At 38.7% G+C, this 24,086-nt stretch overlaps 1 protein-coding gene across 1 annotated transcript in view; it reads left to right on the top strand.

The window, feature by feature from the left end:
* Positions 1-24,086, top strand: part of LOC126336485 (dynein axonemal heavy chain 7) — a 978,012-nt gene that overhangs the window by 687,172 nt on the left and 266,754 nt on the right. The window contains exons 46-47 of the mRNA XM_050000228.1: positions 13,658-13,811; positions 23,844-23,977. Of these exons, the coding sequence (XP_049856185.1) occupies positions 13,658-13,811; positions 23,844-23,977 (288 nt within the window). The remainder of the gene's footprint in view (positions 1-13,657; positions 13,812-23,843; positions 23,978-24,086) is intronic.

Here is a 24,086-nt window from a genome sequence, read left to right as displayed (position 1 = left end):
GATGTAATGAATTATAGCTGGCTCTAAATGTTGAAAAATGTAAGTTACCGTGAATAAGTAGGAAAAACAAGACCATAATGTTCAGGTACAGTATTAGTAAATGCCCTACTTGAAACAGTCGCATGGTTTAAGTACTTGTGTGTAATAATGCAAAGTGATATAAAACGGAATGAGCATATGGTTACTGTAGTAGGGAAAAGTGAATGGTGAACTTCAGTATATTGGGAGAATTTTGGGAAACTGTTGCCCAACTCTTAGAGAGAATACATGTGACATCTAGTACAATCTTTTCTCGAGTACTACTTGAGTGTTTTGGATCTGTACCAGGTCAGATTAAAGGAAGACATAGAAGCAGTTCGGAGGCAGGTTGCTGGAATTGTTACTGGTAGGTTTGAACAACATACAAGTGTTATTGGGTGCTTCAGGAACTTGGATGGGAATCCCTGGATGGAAGGCAACATTCTTAGCAAGGAGCACTGGTGAATAATTTGAGCAAACTGAAATTTGTAGCTGCCTGCAGAACAATTTTACTGCTGTCAACATACATTTCTCATAAGGAGCTTGAAGATAAGATAGAGAAATTAGGGCTTACATAGAGACCTATAGGCAGTCAGTTTTCCCTCATTATTTGTGTGAGGAGCAGGAAAGGAAATGGCTAGTAGTGGTACAGGGTATACTCTGCCACACACAGCAGGGTGGCTTGCTGAGTATGTATGGAGGTGTAGATGTAGATATTATTACATTTAAATCATACAGTAAAATATACTACTTATGTACAATCTCACATGAGGTTGCCCGACAGCTCAAAAAATCTGATGTCACAGAGGCATTTTTTATATCAAGCAGAACTAGTCTTCAATATAGGTAACATGAAGCTAGGGTGCACAACTGCCACTTTCGAAATTACTGTAATGAATATCCTATTCAAAGAAAATCAGGAACTTAATAATTCTAAATCCATTTTATCTAATCATTTTACAGCTAATGGATAATCTATTGGTGACATAACTGCAGATTCGAGTATCCTTCATCATCACTGTAAATACTGCATCATTAATTTACTAGAGGAAATAAAAATTAATTTACTAGAGGAAATAGAAATTAACATGATCTCTTCATTTACTCTTCACAAGCAACCAGGCTGTAGGAGATGTATCTTCTTAATGATTATTCCTTTTGGTGATAGTGCTCAAACCTCACCAATTTGCACCTGAAACTTTCCTCCGAAAGGAATTATATTTTTTTCCTTTAATTTTAGCCACCTAACTGATACTATTTTTCCTTTGTGGATACATAATGTCATAATGTTTATTTTCTTTTTATCCAAACTGCCAATATTCGCTCATTATGTGGCATTTTTATATTTTAAAAATTCTATATTTTATATCAGTTTTAAAAGATAGTTGGGCACTCTCACTGCTTATTCCCAACTACATAACTTTTTCCTTATTTTTATATTGTGACAGTGTACACTGAACCATCTTCTATTCTCTTGTGTATTCACCATTTGTTAATGATTGGGTTACTCAGTCACCTCTTATGCCATTTGTCTTTAGGTGGCTTTACTTTGCCTTGTAGTATGACACTGCTAGTTTTTCTACCACCTTGTCATTCTCTATCTCAGCTTCATGTGTGGCTGTCAACTGCCTACAGTCTATTGTCCACAGTATATGGCACCCAAATGCTTCACAGTGTAAGTTATCTTACATTGTTTGGTGATATTCTTTTAGTATTTCTGTGCCTTTTTTTCCTCCTTTGACCACTCACTTTGTCTTGTCTCTATCTGGTGTGGCATACGTGTTTTCATCCTGACTAATCTGACTGTACCAAGATCATATTTATAACTGAACAGTGAATCCCCATTATTACTATAACAAGCAAGTGTTAAGTGTTACACAGTCCCATATTATAGCTTCTTCATTTACCCTTTTGCTCTCTTGTATACCTGAAGATGGGCTTATAACTGTGCAAAACCAGTTGTGATTTTGAACCAAAAGAACTGTTTACAGCTGAGTCATTTAACAACCTAACTCTGCTGTGAAGCTCAGTTGCTGGCATCCTACTAGCCAAATACAATACACTGTCATAATACCTCATCAACAAATAAAGCTAGCTGAAAAGAATATCCTGAGCTTGAGAAGCTGAAGAATGTCTGTCTGGCGACTGGATATGGGTCCTGGTTTGGATAAGATGTGGTATGGAAGAAACTAGCTGTCCAGAAAATCAAATCATAGTCTCAGCAATTTTACTATCTGAACTGTTACACGTTTGACTGTGTCTCACTGAAAATTAGACTTGAGGGAATGGAAGGTTTGAGGAGGAAAATGCTGACTTAATTTGTGTCAACTGTCTGTTGAAAAATTCAGCCAAATAAGCCAAATCTATCTTTTCCTATATTGTTGCCAATGTAAAATAAGTATCTCAACATCTTTTCTGAGGTCTGGCACCCCAATGTTGGAACAAAGACTATTTTTATTTTAAAGTTTTGTGCCCTGGACCCCTAAACTACAGCCTGAACAGCCTGCACATGGACTGATATTGTGCCCTCTCTTCTACTTCAGATCAGTTCACATACAGCAGCATGTGCTACCTAATATGTTCCAAAACAACACTCATAGGAACAAGATTTTTCCAGGGCTCATACCTAAGGTTCTGTCGTTGATAGAAAGGTAGGGAGAAGTGTTGTAGATAGCTCTTTGGAAAGGGACCACTTGTGTACCTCACAGAAATATTGTCTTACTGTAACTATCTTACAGTACAGTGTCACGATTTGAATATTACACACTTCCTTCAACTCAGAAAATACAGCCAAGTGGTTGCTTCTTTTTGCATTATATTGGGTCTTAAGGGACTTACTGGAAGTACCATTCATTTCACGGGCAGTTCCTCAGAAAGCCTGAAAAACATGGTTTTTGGGAACCAAAGCTGAGAGTCACAGATTACAAGGCAGCTATGCACAGAAGATGGTTGAAATTTTTATGATGTATTCCTAATATTCAATTCTTGAACAACTTTGAAAGTTTTATTGATATCTTTATCTATTTCTATGATACCGAGGTTCAAACTTACCCTAGTTTTACACATAAAATACACACATAACATCTGTTGTGAGATGAAAATGCAGTTTAGAAAGTGATATAGCACAGAGAAATTTGCTGTAAACTATCGATGTTATCATCAGAAAGGTTCTGGGAACGTCATACTATAGTACTGTAGCACACACCAAATTTTTGTGAAATATGGTATGAATTGTAATTACATTGTTTCATGTACACATAAATAAACTATCAATATTTCACTCACCTATAAAGTTCTTTTTATATCAGTTACACAAGAGAACCAGTGGAAAAATGTTCCTATCGGCCCACAAAAAAGGCAAATATGCTCCTGTTTAAAAGACTCTGACTGAAAAGTGGCATATCAGCTGCCTCATTTTAACTTTCTCAGCACTTTTAAAAAATTTCCCCAAAAATTTTGGCATGCAAACGTATTCACACTTTTTTATGCTGACAGAGAAGGAGATACTGGCAGTGGAAGAGAGATGGAAAAGTAATAAATCCTGGAAGATAGTGAATGTGGATTTGGTAAAGAAAGAGTGAAGGGGACAATGGTAGTGTGAGAGAAAAGGTGGGCCACAGTGTGGAACATAGTTGACAATGGCAGAAGAGTGCTACGAAAAGAGTGAAAGAAACAATGCCAGTGGGAGAGGAAGAAAGAGATGGAGAAGGTGGGAGTGGGTGAGAGCCAGTGATAATGAGAGACAGAATCTAAGGCAATAGCACTGAGGAAGAGTGAGACAGTGACAGTGAGAAGAAACAGCAGCAACTGGAGAGATTGAATGAGACTGTAGCAATAAGAGAGAGCAAGAGGGCGACAGTGAGAAGAGATTGTAGTAGGAAGACAGAATGAAGGAGACTGTGGTTGTTAAACAGAAAACTGTGACAGAGAGAGACATAGAGATAATGAGAATGAGTTGGGCTGAATGCATGAGTGATAGTGGACAAGTGGGAGTGGAAGGGTATGAGGAACTTAACACCGATGGACTAAAGGGTATGATTGAGTTATAGTAAGGAGAGCTTATGAGAGCGAGAGCTGAGCTGCACATTACGTCTACATCTACATCTACATCATACTCTGTAAGCCACCTAATGGTCTGTGGTGGAGGGTACTTTCGGTACCACTGTCTGATACCTCCAACCCTGTTCCACTCGTGAGTAGTGCGTGGGAAGAATGATTTCAGTAAGCCTCTGTATTGGCTCTAATTTCTTGAATTTTCTCCTCGTGTTCAAGACGCAAGATGTTTGTGATGGAAGTAATATGTTGTCTGACTCCTCCTGAAAAGTGCTGTGCCGAAATTTCAGTAGTAAATCTCTTCGTAATGCACAACGTCTCTCTTGTAACATCTGCCAGTGGAGTTTGTTTAGCATCTCTGTTACGCTCTCTCACCAGCTAAATGATCCCGTGACGAAATGTGCTGCTCTTCGTTGGATATTATCTCCTCTATCAGTCCAACCTGACAGGGATCCCAGATAGGTGAACAATACTCAAGAATAAGGTGAACAAGTGCTTTATAAGCCACTTCTTTCATGGATGAGTTACATTTCCTTAAGATTCTTCCAATGAATCTGAGTCATGTGTCTGCTTTTCCCACTATCTGTTTTACATGGTCATTCCCCTTAATGTTGCTCTGGATAGTTAAGCCTAGGTATTTTATGGCAGATGCTGTCTCCAGCTGTTTGTCATCAATAGTGTAGCTGTACAGTAGTGGATTTATTTTCCTAAGTATGCGCAAATGTTTCATTTATTTACATTCAGGGTCAACTGCCAGATTCTGCACCATTCATCAATTCTCTGCAGGTTGTTCTGCAAATTCTTACTATCTTGTGGCGTTGCTACTTTGGTATAAACAACTGCATCATCTGCGAATAGCCTTAAAGAGCATCTGACACTTTCTACTAGATCATTTATGAATATTGTGAACAGCAACGGTCCTATCACACTTCCCTGTGTTACTCCAGATATTACCTTTACATCTGTTGATTTAGTTCCATTAAGAGAAACATGTTGAGTTGTATCTGCAATAAAGTCTTGGACCAATCACAGGTCTGCTCCGATACTGCGTAAGCTCATATTTTTTCACTAAACAACAATGTGGGCCCGTGTCAAATGCCTTACTGAAATCAGCCTGAGTTCCACTGTCCACTGCACTGTGGATCTCATGGAGGAACAGAGCAAGCTGAGTTTCACAGGACCTCTGTTTGCAGAATCCATGTTGATTGTTATAGAGAAGCTGTTTATTTTCCAAGAACATTGTAATTCTTGAGCATAAAACGTGTTCTGTAATTCTACAACAGATTGACATCAACAATGTAGGCCTTTAATTGTGTGGATGTGTCTTACGGCCTTTCTTACAAACGGGAATGACCTGCACTTTTTTCCAGTTGTAAGGTACCTTTCATTGCTCAAGTGATCTACAATAAATTACTGCTAGAAGGGGAGCAAATTCTTTCGCATAATCTTTATAGAATCTTATAGGTATCTCACATGGTCCTGAAGCCTTTCCACTACTAAGCGATTGTAACTGCTTTTCAATTCCTTGATTGGTTATCTCAATATCTGCCATTTTGACATTCGCACGATGATTGAATGGAGGGACAATATTATGATCTTCCGCGGTTAAACAACTTTTGAAGACCAAATTCAGTATTTCAGCCTGTTCTCTGTTACAATGAACACTTACTGCACTGAAATAGTGCAGAAGTTAGATTGTACTTTATATACAGGGTGAAACTAAATTTGCGCAGTCGGGCTTTGCAGCGTGACTCCTCACAAGCCAGCGATAAAAAAATGTCTCTCACAAAATTTTGTCCGATGAGTATATCTTTGTGAAAAAGGATGTTAAAGAGTGGCAATCTGGCAACACTGCAACCACATGTATGGTAACTACCTCTGTCAGCACGAATTTGTTGTGCTGTGAAGCTGATGCAGTGAATAGAGTTTTGGGTTAGTATGCAGGAGGTCATTTTTTTATTTGCTAGTTTTATTCTGACATTTCATACTGTAATATACACCGCTTATTAGGTCACATGTATCATAAATTTACAACATTTTGTTACACGGAATATAACAAATAGGTGGTTAGACAAATAAGAAATAGACAGTTGAACAAATGACCTGTCATAGGACAGAATAACTACAAAAACAATATCAATTTCGAGATGCCATAGATGATAGCACAATAAAGTGATACAACATCTATTTGTCATTTATACTACGTGTAATATTAGTGCTCAGATGTCCCACATTAGCAACCAGCGACAATAATAATGTCCATATTAATGACCACATGACCTTCACAACAGAATAAGTTGTCCTCAGAACAACAAATTTCACATGGCAACCCCTCTGCATGTCCAAACATTGCACAACGCACCAGATATACAGTTCTTGACCCTTCATAACAAAGCTGCATTCACAGTAACAAGAGTAGCATGGAAACTTGCTGCAAATTGTTCCACATTCATCGGCAGTCTAGAATACCCATGTTCCTTCAGGTGTTCACACAGGAAGAAATCCAAGGCATTTAGGTCAGGTGAATGCAGTGACCATACAAATGGACCTCCGTGTCTGAGCCATTTCTGTGGATATGTTCTGTCCAAATACTGTCACTTATCAATTCCAGAGTGCGGAAGTGCACCATCATGTTGGAACCATATTCTCTGCCAATCATGTAATGGAAGCTATTTGTTATGTTCAGAATTCCAAAACGTTGTAAATTTAGGATACCATATATAGTTCTTATTGCATGTTTTTGTGCCCGGAAAACTTTAGCTTAGTGTGGTGAATTACCCCAAAAAATCACCCCATGTGACAGTAAGGAGTGAAATTAAGCATAGTATGCCAGCTTCTTCATTTTTATATCCTCTATGTCTGACAGAATTCGAATTGCAAATAGAGATTTGTTTAGATGCTTCAGCAGTTCTGTGGTGTGCTCTTCCAGTTGAATTTATTATCAAGCTGTAATCCTAAGAATTTAACACTGTCCACTTCTTCTATCTGCTTGTCATCGTATGTTAGGCATGTACTCATGGGACACCTCTTACAAGTTCTGAACTGCGTATAGTGTGTTTTTTCAAAGTTTAGTGACAAAGAATTGGCTAACAACCAGTGATTAATGACCACAAATATTTTACTAGACGATCTTTGTAAGACTACACATGATCTGCTATTTAATGCAGTGTTTGTATCATTGGCAAACAAAATAAACTTGGCATGTGGTAATGTTACTGATGAAAGGTCATTGATATACACAAGAAAAAGTTGGGGCCCAGAGAAGGAACTTCGGAACTTTGTGGGACCTGACATGTAATTAGTTCCCAGTTGGATGATGCCTGATAGCTTAATACATGTTTTTATCCTAATAACACCCTTTGTGTCCTGCCAGAGATATAAGATTTGAAGCATTTTGCAGCATTTCCTGTTACTTCACAATATTCTAATTTACTTAAAAGGATATTGTGATTTACACAGTCAAATGCCTTTGACAGATCACAAAATACACTGCTGGCCATTAAAATTGCTGCACCAAGAAGAAATGCAGATGATAAACAGGTATACATTGGACAAATGTATTATACTAGAACTGACATGTGATTATATTTTCATGCAGTTTGGATGCATAGATCCTGAGAAACCATTACCCAGAACAACCACCTCTGGCCGTAATAACGACCTTGATATGCCTGGGCATTGAGTCAAACAGAGCTTGGATGGCGTGTACAGGTACAGCTGCCGATGCAGCTTCAACACGATACCACAGTTCATCAAGAGTAGTGACAGGCATATTGTGACGAGCCAGTTGCTTGACCACCATTGACCAGACGTTTTCAATTGGTGAGAGATCTGGAGAATGTGCTGGCCAGGGCAGCAGTCGAACATTTTCTGTGTCCAGAAAGGCCTGTACAGGATCTGGATCTGCAACATGCGGTCGTGCATTATCCTGCTGAAATGTAGGGTTTCGCAGGGATCGAATAAAGGTTAGAGCCACAGGTCGTTACACACCTGAAATGTAACTTACACTGTTCGAAGTGCTGTCAATGTGAACAAGAGGTGACTGAGACATGTAACGAATTGCACCCCATAACATCATGCCGGTGATACACCAGCATGGCAATGACGAATACACGCTTCCAATGCACGTTCACCATGATGTCGCCAAACACGGATGCGACCATCATGATGCTGTAAACAGAATCTGGATTCATCTGAAAAAAATTACGTTTTGCTATTTGTGCACCCAGGTTTGTAATTGAGTACGCCATCACAGGCGTTCCTGTCTGTGATGCAGCGTAACAGCAACCATGGTCTCTGAGCTGATAGTCCATGCTGTTGCAAATGCCATCGAACTGTTCATGCAGATGGTTGTTGTCTTGTAAACGTCCCCATCTGTTGACTCAGGGATCAAGACGTGGCTGCACGATCCATTACAGCCATGTGGATAAGATGCCTGTCTTCTCGACTGCTAGTGATACGAGGCCATTGGGATCCAGCACGGCGTTCCGTATTACCCACCTGAACCCACCAATTCCATATTCTGCTAACAGACATTGGATCTCGACCAACGCAAGCAGCAATGTCGTGATACGATAAACCACAGTCGCGATAGGCTACAATCCGACCTTTATAAAAGTCGGAAACATGATGGTACGCATTTCTTCTCCTTACATGAGGCATCACAACAACGTTTCACCAGGCAATGCCGGTCAACTGCTGTCTGTGTATGAGAAATCGGTTGGAAACTTTCCTCATGTCAGCATGTTGTAGGTATCACCACTGATGCCAACCTTGTGTGAATGCTCTGAAAAGCTAATCATTTGCATATCACAGCATCTTCTTCCTGTCAGTTAAATTTCAGGTCTGTAGCACGTCATCTTTGTGATGTAGCAATTTTAATGGTCAGTAGTGTATATCATTTGCCTGCAATTTTTTGTCTAATGAATTAAGTACATTTTCACTATAAGTGTAGATAGCCTTCTCAATATGAGAACCCTTAGAAATCCAAACTGGAACTTCCACCCTACGTTATTGGTCATAAGATGGTCATTAAACCAATTGTACATTACCATTTCTAAAATTTTTGAGAATGCTGGTAAAAGTGAAATTGGAAGGAAATTTGATGGTATTTCTTTACCTCCCTTCTTAAGCAGTGGCTTAACTTCAGCATATTTCAACCATTCAGGAAATATTACACTGATAAACGACTGATTACACAGATAGATTATTATGTTACTTAACTAAGAATCACATTCTTTAATTAACTTTGTTGATATTTCATCATATCCAGTAGATGGTTTTAATTTTAAAGATGGACATTACTTCTGCTGGGGTAGTGAGGGTCTAATTCATATTACATAAGTTACTTGAAATGTCTGATCTGAGGTATCCTATGGCAGCATCTACAGAACCTGACAACTCTGTCTTTTCAGTAACAGATATAAAATATCTGTTAAAAAATTCTGCAACACTATACACATCTATCACCATTGTATCATTTACTTTTAATACTATTTGCCTCTCTTCATGTCTGGTTCTACCGGTCTGCTCCTTCACTGCATCCCATATTGTCTTCATTTTGTTGTCTGATATGACTTTCCTTTCCTTGTAATATATTCACTTTGCTGTTCATATTACAATTATTAATATTTTGCAGTATTTTTTGTAATGTGCTATAGCATCATCATCAGAGCTGTTTTGGATTGACAGATACAGTTTTCTTTTTGTTTTACAAGATACCTCCATTCCTTGAGTAATCCATGGCTTCTTTGTAGACTTTGCTCTAACCTTGGTTAGTTTGGGGGAAAAGTGTTCAAATAAGGTAAGCACTTTACTAGCAAAAGTGTTATATTTTTCCATTCATGCCATTAGCACTGTAAACGTCACTCCAGTGAATGTTACTGAGGAGTGTCCTAAAATAACCAATTTTTGGCTTATTGATTACCCTATTGAGTTCAGTTTTAACAGATTGTATATCCTGTTCAGTATTAACATTTAACAGAAGGAACTGCCTGACGTGGTCTGAGAGGCCATTGGCTATTGGTTTTGTAATATAATTTTGTTCATTGTACCTTTCTACAAAGATATTATCAATGGCTGTTTCTGAGCAATTGGCTACCCTAGTTAGGAACTTTACAGTGGGAATTAAGTTGAATGATACTGTTATTAACTCAAATAAGATCTTATTGGGAGAGTCTTTAAGGAAATCTACATTGAAGTCACCAGAAACCACTTTTTATTTATTTTTGGTTGTTAAATGGGCCAGAAGAATGTTCCTGGAGCCACTTCTGGATATGTGGGCTGTCACATTGTCCTGCTGGGATTGCTCAAGTCCATGGGACTGTGCAGTGGACATGAATGGATACAGGGGATCAGACAAGATGCTTATATACATGTCACCTGTCAGAGTCAAATCTAGATATACCAGGAGTCCCATGTCACTCCATGAGGCAACATGTTTCCAGTCCCAACAGTCAAATGACAGTGTTGACAGGCCCACGCTGGGGTAAAGCCTTGTGTCATGTTGTCATAAAGGGTACAGGAGTGGGCCTTTAGCTCTGAAAGCCCATATTGATGATGTTTTGTTGAATGGTTTGCATGCTGACACCTGTTGATGGCCAAGCATAGAAATCTGCAGCAGTTTGTGGAAGAGTTGCACTTATGCCATCTTGAACAATTCTATAGGTCCTGTTCTTGCAGGATCTTTTTCCGTCCACAGTGATGTTGGAGTTTTGATATTTTGACAGATTCCTGGTGTTCACGGTACACTCGTGAAATGGTTTTATGGGAAAATTCCTTCTTCATCGCTGCCTTTGAGATTCTGTGTCCCATCACTTGTGCATCAACTATAACATCATGTTCAGATTCACTGTAATCTTGATAACCTTCCATTGTAGCCACAGTAACTGACAACTGCACCCGACACTTGTTGTCTTATATAGCCATTGTCAACTGCAGCACCATATTTTGCCTGTTTACATATCTCTGTATTTGAATATCTATACCTATAGCAGTTTCTTTGTTGCTTGCAGTGTATATAGCCAAGGTTTGTTTACATTACATAGATTATCGGTTCTTAAAAATATACCATAAATCAGTAAAGAAACACCTCTGCCATTCTATAATAAACATCCACTGTCAACTAAAGTGGACTCAGGAATATCATGACTATGATATTTTTGGTTTCCATTTATTCTCCTCACCTCAACACTTTATTCACTAGCTGATATTCACACACTTTGTGTAACAAACAAATAGGGGAATATGAAAAGTGTAATGTCAATATTGCCACAGTCCTGATATCAAACTAAGGTATGTATTCTGAGCATTTAGAATGTTTGAAATGTGGAATGACAATTCATAAGTTATGAATCAATAGTCTAATATTAATTTTTGGGGAGAGAAAGAGAGAGAGAGAGAGAGAGAGAGAGAGAGAGAGAGAGAGAGAGAGAGAGAGAGAGAGCATTGTACACAATATTTAACTCTTCGTCATACTTGATACCTACATAACTATATGACTGCATCTTTGTAGTAGTTCAATCTTTATTACATTTCCTCTTTATATTAAATTAGGATGGTGTATGAACAAGCTACTGTCACCAAGCACAGGGCTTACATGAAAATAATTTCTATATATGGAGTTTTGTCTTGATCATTCACAGGGAGGGAATGGTACTGTGACACTTCACTCAAAACCAGTTTTAGTAACCAAAGTGGAGTATATCAAGCTGGAATAGTTATCAATACATGTGTTACAGATTAACCATAGATGTAGTCACTCAGCACCAAGTTCAAATCTATAATTCATCTATATAAAAGCAATACCGAATCCAACAATGAGTCTTTACAAGAATGCCAAAATTCAACTTGAATTCACTGTGATTTGCAACTAATTGAAAACTAACCAGTAACTAGGGGAACACTTCTTGCCACTGCCTTTTGGTGGGTGATACTATTCAATACACTTCAGTGACCATTGGCATGGCCAAGGTGGTTGACCACTAGTGGAACTTAAAGGGAGTCTGCCACTTACCTGCAGGAGCACCATGTAGAAACTGTTAACCACACCATCACTTATTGACATTCATGTGTCTGGCAGACATAAAAGAGGATCAATTGTTGTTGTTGTTCTTGTGATCTTCTGCCCTGAGACTGGTTTAATGCAGGTCTCCATGCTACTCTATCCTGTGCAAGCTTCTTCATCTCCCAGTACCTACTGCAGCTTACATCCTTCTGAATTCGCTTAGTGTATTCATCTCTTGGTCTCCCTCCATGATTTTTACCCTCCACGCTGCCCTCCAGTACTAAATTGGTGATCCCTTGATGCCTCAGAAAATGTCCTACCAACCGACTCCTTCTTCTAGTCAAGTTGTGTCACAAACTCATCTTCTCCCCAGTTCTATTCAATACCTCCTCATTAGTTATGTGATCTACCCATCTAATCTGCAGCATTCTTCTGTAGCACCACATTTTGAAAGCTTCTATTCTCTTGTCTAAACTATTTATCATCCACGTTTCACTTCCATACATGGCTACATTTCATACAAATACTTTCAGAAACGACTTCCTGACATTTAAATCTATACTCGATGTTAACAAATTTTTCTTCTTCAGAAACACTTTTCTTACCATTGCCAGTCTACAGCTACAACCCTGTCTCACTCCCTTCCTAGCCACTGCTTCCCTTTCATACCCCTCGACTCTTATAACTGCCACCTGTTTTCTGTACAAATTATAAATAGCCTTTCACTCCCTGTATTTTTCCCTGCCACCTTCAGAATTTGAAAGAGAATATTCCAGTCAACATTGTCAAAAGCTTTCTCTAAGTCTACAAATGCTAGATACGTAGGTTTGCCTTTCCTTAATCTTTCTTCTCAGATAAGTCGTACGGTCAGTATTGCCTCACGTGTTCCAACATTTCTACAGAATCCAAACTGATCTTCCCCGAGTTTGGCTTCTATCAGTTTTTCCATTCATCTGTAAGGAATTGGCGTTAGTATTTTGCAGCTGTGACTTATTAAACTGATAGTTCGGTGATTTTCACATCTGTCAGTTACTACTAAGGATATGTTGAATAAAACAGTTTTTACATTTGACAAATGTACTTGTTTACCATGAGGTTTCATATGTAATACCAAATCAAAAAATGGTATGTTTCTTACGTTTTTAAACTTTTCTAGGTGGTTGCCTCAGTATGACTAGTGAAATTTGGAATCTCTTCACATAACCTCTGTTCTTTATTGATTTGACTAACATGTTTGTATAACCAAAAATTGGAGGGTGAGTACTAGAAACTTTTTAAATAACACATAACTGAGGCAGTTCATTTTGTCACAAATTATACTCTTTAACCATAACATAAAGAAGAAAACACACACACACACACACACACACACACACACACACACACACACACACACACACACACACACTTTCATTCTCCTAAAGCAGAAAAAATCTTAGGTGGAAGACTGATTAAACATGGTAGTTTTGTAATATTGCTTATCTGAGAACAAACAATTTGTAGATAATGTTGTCAAGCAGAAAGTAAATATGTGTACTATTTCAGATATCTTTGCACTAATTGATTTCATATTTATTCCAGAAATGCCAGAAGGTTTGCTCTCATGATTGATCCTCAAGGTCAGGCAAATAAGTGGGTGAAAAATATGGAGGAACCAAATCGTCTGAGTGTTATTAGATTAAGTAATGCTGATTATGTCAGAGTATTAGAGAATGCTATCAGATTTGGACAGCCAGTAAGAAAAATTTTCACTTCTGTTATTATAACTTAATTTTGTGTATACATAATTTATTGCATTGTTTGCTACTTGGTTCCATTGTATTGTTGCTTGCAGAATTTTATTCATTGGTTTGTGGCTTGTTCCATGGATTTGCTCAGAAATTCATTATGGTGCGGAGTGTATCAGTATACATCTCTGATAATGATATGAATTTTGAAGTGTCACAGAGAAGTGTAAACATATTAATTTGAGATGGAAAACTCGGGCTTCAAAAGTACTACATCAAATTTTACAGGCAGATACTGGAAAATACAAAATTACTGTTGCCCTTTTGACAACAGCAAAAATTCAACAAGACTGACTATATTTAAAATAACTATTAAAGGTGGCATCCCACAGCTTCTATGTATGCTTGACATCATCATGAAAAGTTCTGTCATACGTGTTCAAGCAGCTTGCTGTTCTTTGAACTGTGTCACAGACAGAAATTGTGCCAAGAGCTCCTCTACATTCGCAACTAAGTGCTTTGAATATGATTCCATGAGACGATATCATGTGGTGTCAGATGAGCTGTTCTCCTCTTACCCAGTGTCTGATGCACATGCACTGAACTTATAAATTTAAATTTCTGTAATAATCTACTCATTAAGAGGTAGAATCTTACATTAAACCTTTAACACGAATAGGGATTAAAGTTAGAAGATGTGTTTGTCTCTTGAGGCAGTGTAACAGATGACATGCAAATTACCCAGACGATATTCATTCAGTATTTGAAAATGAGAGCAATTATGACTTCTAACAAAAACTTCATACCTTTTCTCAATGGCCAACCCCCTCCCTCCCTACACACAAACACACACACACACACACACACACACACACACACACACACACACACACACACACACACACACAAACTATATATGTCTCTCTCTCTCTCTCTCTCTCTCTCTCTCTCTCTCTCTCAAAGTAAAAAATAAAATAAGGAAGTAAGTTTAACACATAGCATACTACATTTTCACTGTTCGTGCAATAAAACGTCAGCACTGTGTATCACATTTTAACACTATGACAGTTCACCTTTCCATTTAAATGGAATGTTATCTCATCACTAAACACTAAGGGAGGAAGAAAACTGTCACCCTCCATCTTGCCAAGAATGATATTACCGAACTCCATTCACAATATACAGGGTGTATCAAAAAGAATCATCTGAAAAAAGAATCATCTGATTTGGTCTATATTTCTGAAACTAGAAAACATATACAATGACTTCTTTTTTTTTCATGGCTTTTCATAGGTGTTCAGTATGCCCCCTTGAGATGCATGGCTTATGTCAATGTGCCCCATCCTGTTGGTAAATGAAGTTGTTAAATGAAGGCCTTTAGATATGTCTGCTTGTGTCTGTATATGTATGGATGGATGTGTGTGTGTGTGTGTGTGTGTGTGTGTGTGTGTGTGTGTGTGTGTGTGCGCGCGATTTTATACCTATCCATTTTCCCCCTAAGGTAAGTCTTTCCGCTCCCGGGATTGGAATGACTCCTTACCCTCTCCCTTAAAATCCATATCCTTTCGTCTTTCCCTCTCCTTCCCTCTTTCCTGAAGAAGCAACCGTTGGTTGCGAAAGCTAGAAATTTTGTGTGTGTGTTTGTGTGTTACTATATCCCTACATACACAGACACAAGCAGACATATTTAAAGGCAAAGAGTAAGGGCAGAGATGTAAGTCGAGGCGGAAGTGTGGAGGCAAAGATGTTGTTGAAAGACATGTGAGGTATGAGTGGCGACAACTTGAAATTAGCGGAGATTGAGGCCTGGTGGATAACGAGAAGAGAGGATATATTGAAAGGCAAGGTCCCATCTCCGGAGTTCGGATAGGTTGGTGTTGGTGGGAAGTATCCAGATAATCCGGACAGTGTAACACTGTGCCAAGATGTGCTGGCCGTTCACCAAGGCATGTTTAGCCACAGAGTGATCCTCATTACCAACAAACACTGTCTGCCTGTGTCCATTCATGCGAATGGACAGTTTGTTGCTGGTCATTCCCACATAGAAAGCGTCACAGTGTAGGCAGGTCAGTTGGTAAATCACGTGGGTGCTTTCACACGTGGCTCTGCCTTTGATCGTGTACACTTTCCGGCTTACAGGCCTGGAGTAGGTGGTGGTGGGAGGGTGCATAGGACAGGTTTTACACCGGGGGCGGTTGCAAGGGTAGGAGCCAGAGGGTTGGGAAGGTGGTTTGGGGATTTCATAGGGATGAACCAAGAGGTTACGAAGGTTAGGTGGACGGCGGAAAGACACTCTTGGTGGAGTGGGGAGATTTCATGAAGGATGGATCTCATTTCGGGGCAGGATTTTAGGAAGTCCTATCCCTGCTGGAGAGCCACATTCAGAGTCTGATCCAGTCCCGGGAAGTATCCTGTCACAAGTGGGGCACTTTTGGCGTTCTTCAGTGAGAGGTTCTGGGTTTGAGGGGATGAGGAAGTGGCTCTGGTTATCTGCTTCTGTACCAGGTCGGGAGGGTAGTTGCGGGATGCGAAAGCTGTTTTCAGGTTGTTGGTGTAATGGTCCAGGGATTCAGGACTGGAGCAGATTCGTTTGCCACGAAGGCCTAGGCTGTAGGGAAGGGACCGTTTGATATGGAATGGGTGGCAGCTGTCATAATGGAATTACTGTTGCTTGTTGGTGGGTTTGATGTGGACGGATGTGTGAAGCTGGCCATTGGACAGATGGAGGTCAACGTCAAGGAAAGTGGCATGGGATTTGGAGTAGGACCAGGTGAATCTGATGGAACCAAAGGAGTTGAGGTTGGAGAGGAAATTCTGGAGTTGTTCTTCACTGTGAGTCCAGATCATGAAGATGTCATCAATAAATCTGTAGCAAACTTTGGGTTGGCAGGCTTGGGTAACCAAGAAGGCTTCCTCTAAGCGACCCATAAATAGGTTGGCATACGAGGGTTCCATCCTGGTACCCATGGCTGTTCCCTTTAATTGTTGGTATGTCTGGCCTTCAAAAGTGAAGAAGTTGTGGGTCAGGATGAAGCTGGCTAAGGTGACGAGGAAAGAGGTTTTAGGTAGGGTGGCAGGTGATCGGCGTGAAAGGAAGTGCTCCATTGCAGCGAGGCCCTGGACGTGCAGGATATTTGTGTATAGGGAAGTGGCATCAATGGTTACAAGGATGGTTTCCAGGGGTAACAGACTGGGTACGGATTCCAGGTGTTCGAGAAAGTGGTTGGTGTCTTTGATGAAGAATGGGACACTGCATGTAATGGGTTGAAGGTGTTGATCTACGCAGGCAGAGATACGTTCTGTGGGGGCTTGGTAACCAGCTACAATGGGGCGGCCAGGATGTTTGGGTTTGTGAATTTTAGGAAGTAGGTAGAAGGTAGGAGTGCGAGGTGTCGGTGGGGTCAGGAGTTTGATGGAGTCAGGTAAAAGGTTTTGTAGGGGGCCTAAGGTTCTGAGGATTCCTTGAAGCTCCGCCTGGACATCAGGAATGGGATTACCTTGGCAAACTTTGTATGTGGAGTCGTCTGAAAGCTGACGCAGTCCCTCAGCCACATACTCCCGATGATCAAGTACCACGGTCGTGGAACCCTTGTCAGCCAGAAGAATGATGATGGATCGGTCAGCTTTCAGATCACGGATAGCCTGGGCTTCGGCTGTGGTGATGTTGGGAGTAGGATTAAGGTTTTTCAAGAAAGATTGAGAGGCAAGGCTGGAAGTGAGAAATTCCTGGAAGGTTTGGAGAGGGTGATTTTGAGGAAGAGGGGGTGGGTCCCGCTGTGATGGAGGATGGAACTGTTCCAGGCAGGGTTCAATTTGGATAGTGTCTTGGGGAGTTGGATCATTAGGAGTGGGATTAGGATTATTTTTCTTCGTGGCAAAGTGATATTTCCAGCAGAGACTACGAGTGTAGGACAGTAAATCTTTGACAAGGGCAGTTTGGTTGAACCAGGGAGTGTGGCTGAAGGTGAGGCTTTTGGATAGGACAGAGGTTTCGGATTGGGAGAGGGGTTTGGAGGAAAGGTTAACTACCGAATTGGGGTGTTGTGGTTCCAGATTGTGTTGACTAGAATTTTGAGGTGTTGGGGGGAGTGGAGCTGGAAGTGGGAGATTGAGTAGATGGGAGAGACTGGGTCTGTGTGCAATGAGAGGAGGTTGAGGTTTGTTGGAAAGGTTGTGGAGGGTGAGTGAGTTGCCCTTCCGGAGGTGGGACACCAGGAGATTGGATAGTTTTTTGTGGTGGAGGGTGGCATGCTGTTCTAATTTGTGGTTGGCCTGTAGGAGGATGCTATGTACAGCCGGTGTGGATGTGGGAGAGGAAAGATTGAGGACTTTGATTTGGCATAGGAGTTGACGGGTGTGTTCATTGGCCAAGTCGGTGTATAGGTGAAGGATTAGGCGGGTGAGGGCTATGGATTGTGCTGTTTGGAACTGGTATAAGGACTGATGGAAAGAAGGATTGCAGCCAGAGATGGGAACTTCAAGTGTGAGGTCTTTGTGGGTAATGCCAAATATCAGACAAGCCTGAGTAAATAAAATATGGGAGCGTAATCTGGCTAGGGTGAAGGCATGTTTGTGGAGGGAATGTAAATAAAATTTAATGGGGTCGTTGTAGGGATGTTGTGAGGTTGACATGGTATTAGAAGGTGAAGGGTAATATGAGGTTAAAGTGAAAATAAATAGAAATTTATATGGGGAGAGATAAAGGTGTGAAAAAAGTCGAAAAAATGTTGGTTTGAGATGAGCTTTGTTGATCCTGTGCTGAACTTATGTTGGTGAACAACAATGGGTGCAAAGGTTAGGTAGTTATGTTGTCTCCAGATCATGTTAAAGGGTGGGGAAATTCAGGAAAATTTCGAAAAAAATTTCTCGAAAAAAGTTTCGAAAGAAGAAAAAGAAAAAATTTATCGAAAAAAGTTTCGGAAAAAAAAGTCCCGAAAAAACAAAATTCGAAAAAATTTTTCGAGTAGAATCTCGAAAAATATGCGTGTAAATGTATTCAAAGGACTGGTTGTGTACTGGCAGGTTATGAGAATGAGGATAAGAATTGTTTGATGAAGAAATAATAACGTTTAAACCTGTGGGAAGCTGCTAAAAAATTGTCGGTTATGTGGGAAAAACGGGAATGGAAATAAAACGGAAGTTGTTGGAAAAAGCTGAGATGGTTGTTTAATGGGTGAAAGGAACTGAAGCTGTGAAGTAGTATTCACGAGTTTACACGAAATATTTGTAAACTTGGAACAGTGGATTTTATAGCAGCGGTTATGTTGAAAGCGTTAAAAATTTTTAGGTTATGGTTTGGAAGTAAATTACGTATTATTGAGTATAATTAGGCAGGATAAAATGTATGGTAGATAACGGAAAAAGGGAAAATGAATACAAAGTGGAACTACTTGTACAAACAAAAAGAGAAAGTAAGATGATAGAGAAGATTTCGAAATGCAACAGAGACAATAACAAACGTAATTGTTGGGTTCAAATTAATGATGATGTAAATAAAATAGAAAGAAACTTCCACATGGGAAAAATTTATTAAAAACAAAGATTCCAAGACTTACCAAGCGGGAAAGCGCCGGTAGATAGGCACAATGAATAAAACACACAAACACACTCACAGAATTTCGAGCTTTCGCAACCGGCGGCTGCTTCGTCAAGAAATAGGGAAGGAAAAGGAAAAACCCCAAACCACCTTCCCTACCCTCTGGCTCCTACCCTTGCAACCGCCCCCGGTGTAAAACCTGTCCTATGCACCCTCCCACCAGCACCTACTCCAGTCCTGTAACCCGGAAGGTGTACACTGTTTTAGAGTATTAAAAACGGTAATTTGAAGACATACTAAAAACTAACTGAGAAGTGAAGGATCTGATTGACTGTTTCAGCCAATTTAATATATTGAAACAGAATGTTTATGACATTGTAGATGCTCTAAGTTTCCAAGAAACAGATGTAGTCTTAACAGGATTTGGCTAAAACTTTGTCTCTCCACAAAGGTGTTTAACAGGCATTGCTCAGATTGATGATGTGAAAATTGAAACAGATATTTATGGGGTTTCTAGAGATAAAATGAATTTAGAAATAGTACTTGGAAATAATTTTCTAGATCAGACTGAAGTTTTAATAAACAAGGATGGAGTTACTTTTAGGAAATGAAAAGATGAATGTCATCTCGTGTGTATCCATATTGGCAGACAAACCATAATTAGATACTGAAAGCTCTGTTAGTGATTAAAGTAGATATCAAAATCTCTGTTAGTGATGAAACAAGGGAACACATTGTTGATTTAGTGAGTAATTACACTCCAATGAAGACAAAGTTCACTGAAGTCAGAATGAAGATTATTTATTGTGAGAGAACAACAATTGATACAAAGTAAATCCGTAAGATACTCACCAGGAGAGAAAGAAATTTTTGATAACAATGTCCAGAGTGGGCTTGATCAAGGAATATGGACTCAAGTTCATCTGAGTATTCTAGTCAGACTGTAGCTATAAAAAAGAATAATGGATATTATCATGTGTGCGTAGACTACAGAAAATTAAACACTATCACAGTGAAAGATCATTACCCATTACCCCTCTTAGTAGATCTTTTAGATAAACTACAAGACTCCTGTGTATTTTCCGCACTGGACCTCAAGAACATTTTTTTTTTTTTTTTTTTTTTTTTTTACCCCTGTCCAGATTGACGTTGAATGAAAAAGTCAAAAATATATTTCATTTGTGACACACTCAGGTCAATTTCATTTCAGGAAAGTCAGTTTGGCTTGTCAAATTCATCTACAGTGTTCCAGAATTTTATAAACACTGATTCTTTAGCACTGGCTTGAGAGAATATCTTATTTATTTACATGGATGATATTATAGTATTAACAAAAGGTGATGATGAGGCACTTTAGCACCTTGGTATAGTGTTGAAAACTGCAGCAGAATATGGCTTTTAAATAAATGTTTCAAAATACCAGTTTTTGGAGAGAAGTGCTGAGTTTCTTGAGTACATTATGCAGTGTCTACAAAGTTGACCTTCTTCTAAGAAGACATAGCTGTTCAGTACTTTCAAGAACTGACATCTGTTGGAGTAATACAAAATTTCCTGGATCCATCAGGAAACTTTAGGACGTTTATCTTAATTTACTTTGCAACTGCCAACCCTCAGAGTGATTTATTGAGAATAGTTGTGAATGTATGTTTGTATGTTTGAAGAAGAGCAAAGATAAGCATTCAAGATGTTCAGTGATATTTTTTCTTTGGATCCAGTATTAAAACTCTTGAGGTCAAAACACGAAACTGAACTAAACATGGGAACACACGAAGAATGTTTTGAAGCTGTACTAGTACACAATTCATCAGATGATGACAAGTTCTGTTCAGTCTCATATATGAGTAAAAACAACACCTTAAGAGGAAAAATAGAGCAATTACAAGCTAGATGTTTTAGCTATCATTAATGCCATAAGGTAATTTTGGGTGGATTTACTAGGAAAGTATTTTAAAACTGTAACTGACTTTGCTACATTCCAAAAGGCTATGGATAAGAAGGACTTGTCACCAAGAATAGCAAGATTGGGTTTAGTCTTGGAAGAGTATTCCTACCCCATCAGGCTCCAGTCTGTGACTAGAATGAAAAATGTAGATGCCTTAAGTCATTGTGTGAATGTTGTGTTTGGCTTTGTAGGTGGTTTAATAGCAAGAATCAGGAAAGCCCAAGAGAAGGATAATGGCATGACAACAAGCAAGAGTGCTCCGAAAGAACAGACTTATGAAATTTTTTTAATGAAACGGAAGTCTTTTCAAATTCTATGACAGAAGAGAGACTTGGGAGGTTCCATACACTATGCATTGTGAATTCATCAAGCTTGGGGATGAGAAAGGTCATTCCACACTTAAGAAAACTGAGGAGGAAGTAAAACAAGATTTTTGTGTACAAGATTTAACTGACAAGGTGAAATGAGAGTTCTCGAATTGTGTGAAATGTTTAACGGTGACTAAGAAAGGAAGAATCCCTTCATCCCTTATTCAAAGAACATCATTCTTGATGTTTGCTTGCGCAGTTTATCCAAAACAATTTTGGGGACACTTTATTAAATTTTTCTTTGTACTGAGGTGCTGCTAGTTACACTAATCACCTTTTTTTTGATCACGTAAGTTCAGAGATGCACAATTTAAATTTTTAATCCATCAATCATTTTTTAACTCATCAAAATCGCAACAGAATAAACTTAAAATGAAGCTCTTCTGTCATTACAGTACGAAGAAATCAGTTTTTCAGGTGTTGAAAGTAGCTCTCATCATTGATCCAAGACAAGGAAATATCTATAAAAAAAGTTGTTTTGTATAATTTTATAATAAATTAAATCACTTTGTAATTCCAAAGCTCCACATTTGCTTTATTTCCTGTTATTTTGGTGCTGAGAGGCTCTTTAGCTTTCCAAATTTATCCATCAGATAGGGACATTATCATAATCATCATCATCATCATCAGCCATTTGATGTCCATTGCTAGATAAAGCCATACTATAAACTATTCCAAGCATTTTTTGTCTAGTCTTCATCTATGGATATCCATGCAGCTTTCGCACATCTTCTGATTTCCTGTATTCATCTTACAAATTCTTCTTGTTCTTTTCTTATATTTTAGAAACAGCAGAGAACTTCATTACTGCATTTGCTTGGGTAATGTTTCTAAACACGTCTCCAGTTCATTTTTCTTTTTTCTTGTGTGCCAGTCTGTTTCCTGGTCTATTTCTTTATTCTACTGTCTCTCCATTTTTGGCTCAGCAATGTTCAGTTTTTGAATGGTTTCCACTTTAAAAGTGCTTATCACATTGTTATAAATCAATGCACACTGAATATAAGGTTTTGTTTTCAGACACATCAGAAGCTTAAGTTTACAACCTCTATTTACTTATTAAAATCACTGAAGGCATTTTTGCTCCTGTTAATTTCTCTTGCTAGCCACCCAGTAATTATCTTCGACCTGATGTAAAAATAAAAATGCATTATTTGGTTGTAAGGCTTCAGTATCAAATTTTACAGTTTTTATTTCAATGTATACTTTGCATATTGTAAATGATTTTAGACTTGCTTTCAGATGTACTCTATTAACTTCTTTCATTAACTGTTTACACTCATCACATTATTGTAAGTCAGTGCACACTGGGTATAGATAGGCTTTTGTTTTCAAACACATCAGAAGCTTAGTTTTAAAACCTCTAGTTACTTATTAAAACCACTGCAGGCCATTTTACTACTGTGAATTTATTTTGGCATCCATACAGAAATTAACTTCGACTGGCCTAAAAACCTCATCACTTGGTTTCCGGATTTTAGTGTCAGTTTTTACTCTTTTTCTTTTTGGAGTATACTTAAGATATTGAAAATTGATTTTAGGCCTACTTTCAAATATGCTCTGTGAACTTTCTTGATTAATGTTTTACACTCTTATGTCCACTCAAGACTTGTAGTGCATTTTCATCTCCAAAACATCCACCATCTTCATCCATTCTGTACAAACCACTGTGAAGTGAAGTGCATGGCTAAAGGTACTTCCCATTGTACCAATAATTAGGGCTCCTTACGATTTTGTTCATGTATGGAGCATGGAAAGAATGACTAGTTGAACACTTCTCTGTGTGCTGTAAATAGTCTAATTGGATCATCATGATCCATATGGAATTAATACGTATAGGGTTGTAGTATACTTCCCATTTCTTAACTTGAAGGTCATTCGCTAGTACTTTATCAGTGAGCCAAAGTCTGATACCCATTTTACCTGTGACTGAGCCTAACTGATTATTCCATTTCATATCCCTACAAGCTGTTACACCCAGGTACTTTCATGAGTTGGCTGATTCCAGTTGCAACTTTTTGATATTGTAGGCATAGGATGCTGTTTGTGTCTCACAGTTACCAAAGAGTGGAATTTAAATAAGAAGATGAAATTTCAAGAGTAGTGTAAGATTTATGTTTTAATTTTAGAAACATTATGACTCAAAAAATGAAAATAGAAAAGCACAGTGAAATTAAGATTCCATCTCTTTTTATAGGTGCTTCTTGAGAACATAGGTGAAGAAATAGATGCTGTGCTGGAGCCAGTATTACTGAGACAGACATTTAAGCAAGGAGGTGCACTCTGCATAAAATTAGGCGATTCTGTTGTTGAATACTCAATGGATTTCAGGTAAGACAATTTTGTGAGGCCCAACCCCTTGATTTTCATTGGTTGGAGTTAAAAGTATTTCACACTGAGCATTATACATACCTTATTTTTTTAATTTTATTTCCTTCCA

This window comes from Schistocerca gregaria, chromosome 2 (genome assembly GCF_023897955.1).
Source record: "Schistocerca gregaria isolate iqSchGreg1 chromosome 2, iqSchGreg1.2, whole genome shotgun sequence".
In the NCBI taxonomy this organism is placed as follows: Eukaryota; Metazoa; Arthropoda; class Insecta; order Orthoptera; family Acrididae; genus Schistocerca; species Schistocerca gregaria.
The sequence above is the reverse complement of the archived record's forward strand: the minus strand, read 5'-3'. Positions and strand labels throughout refer to the sequence as shown.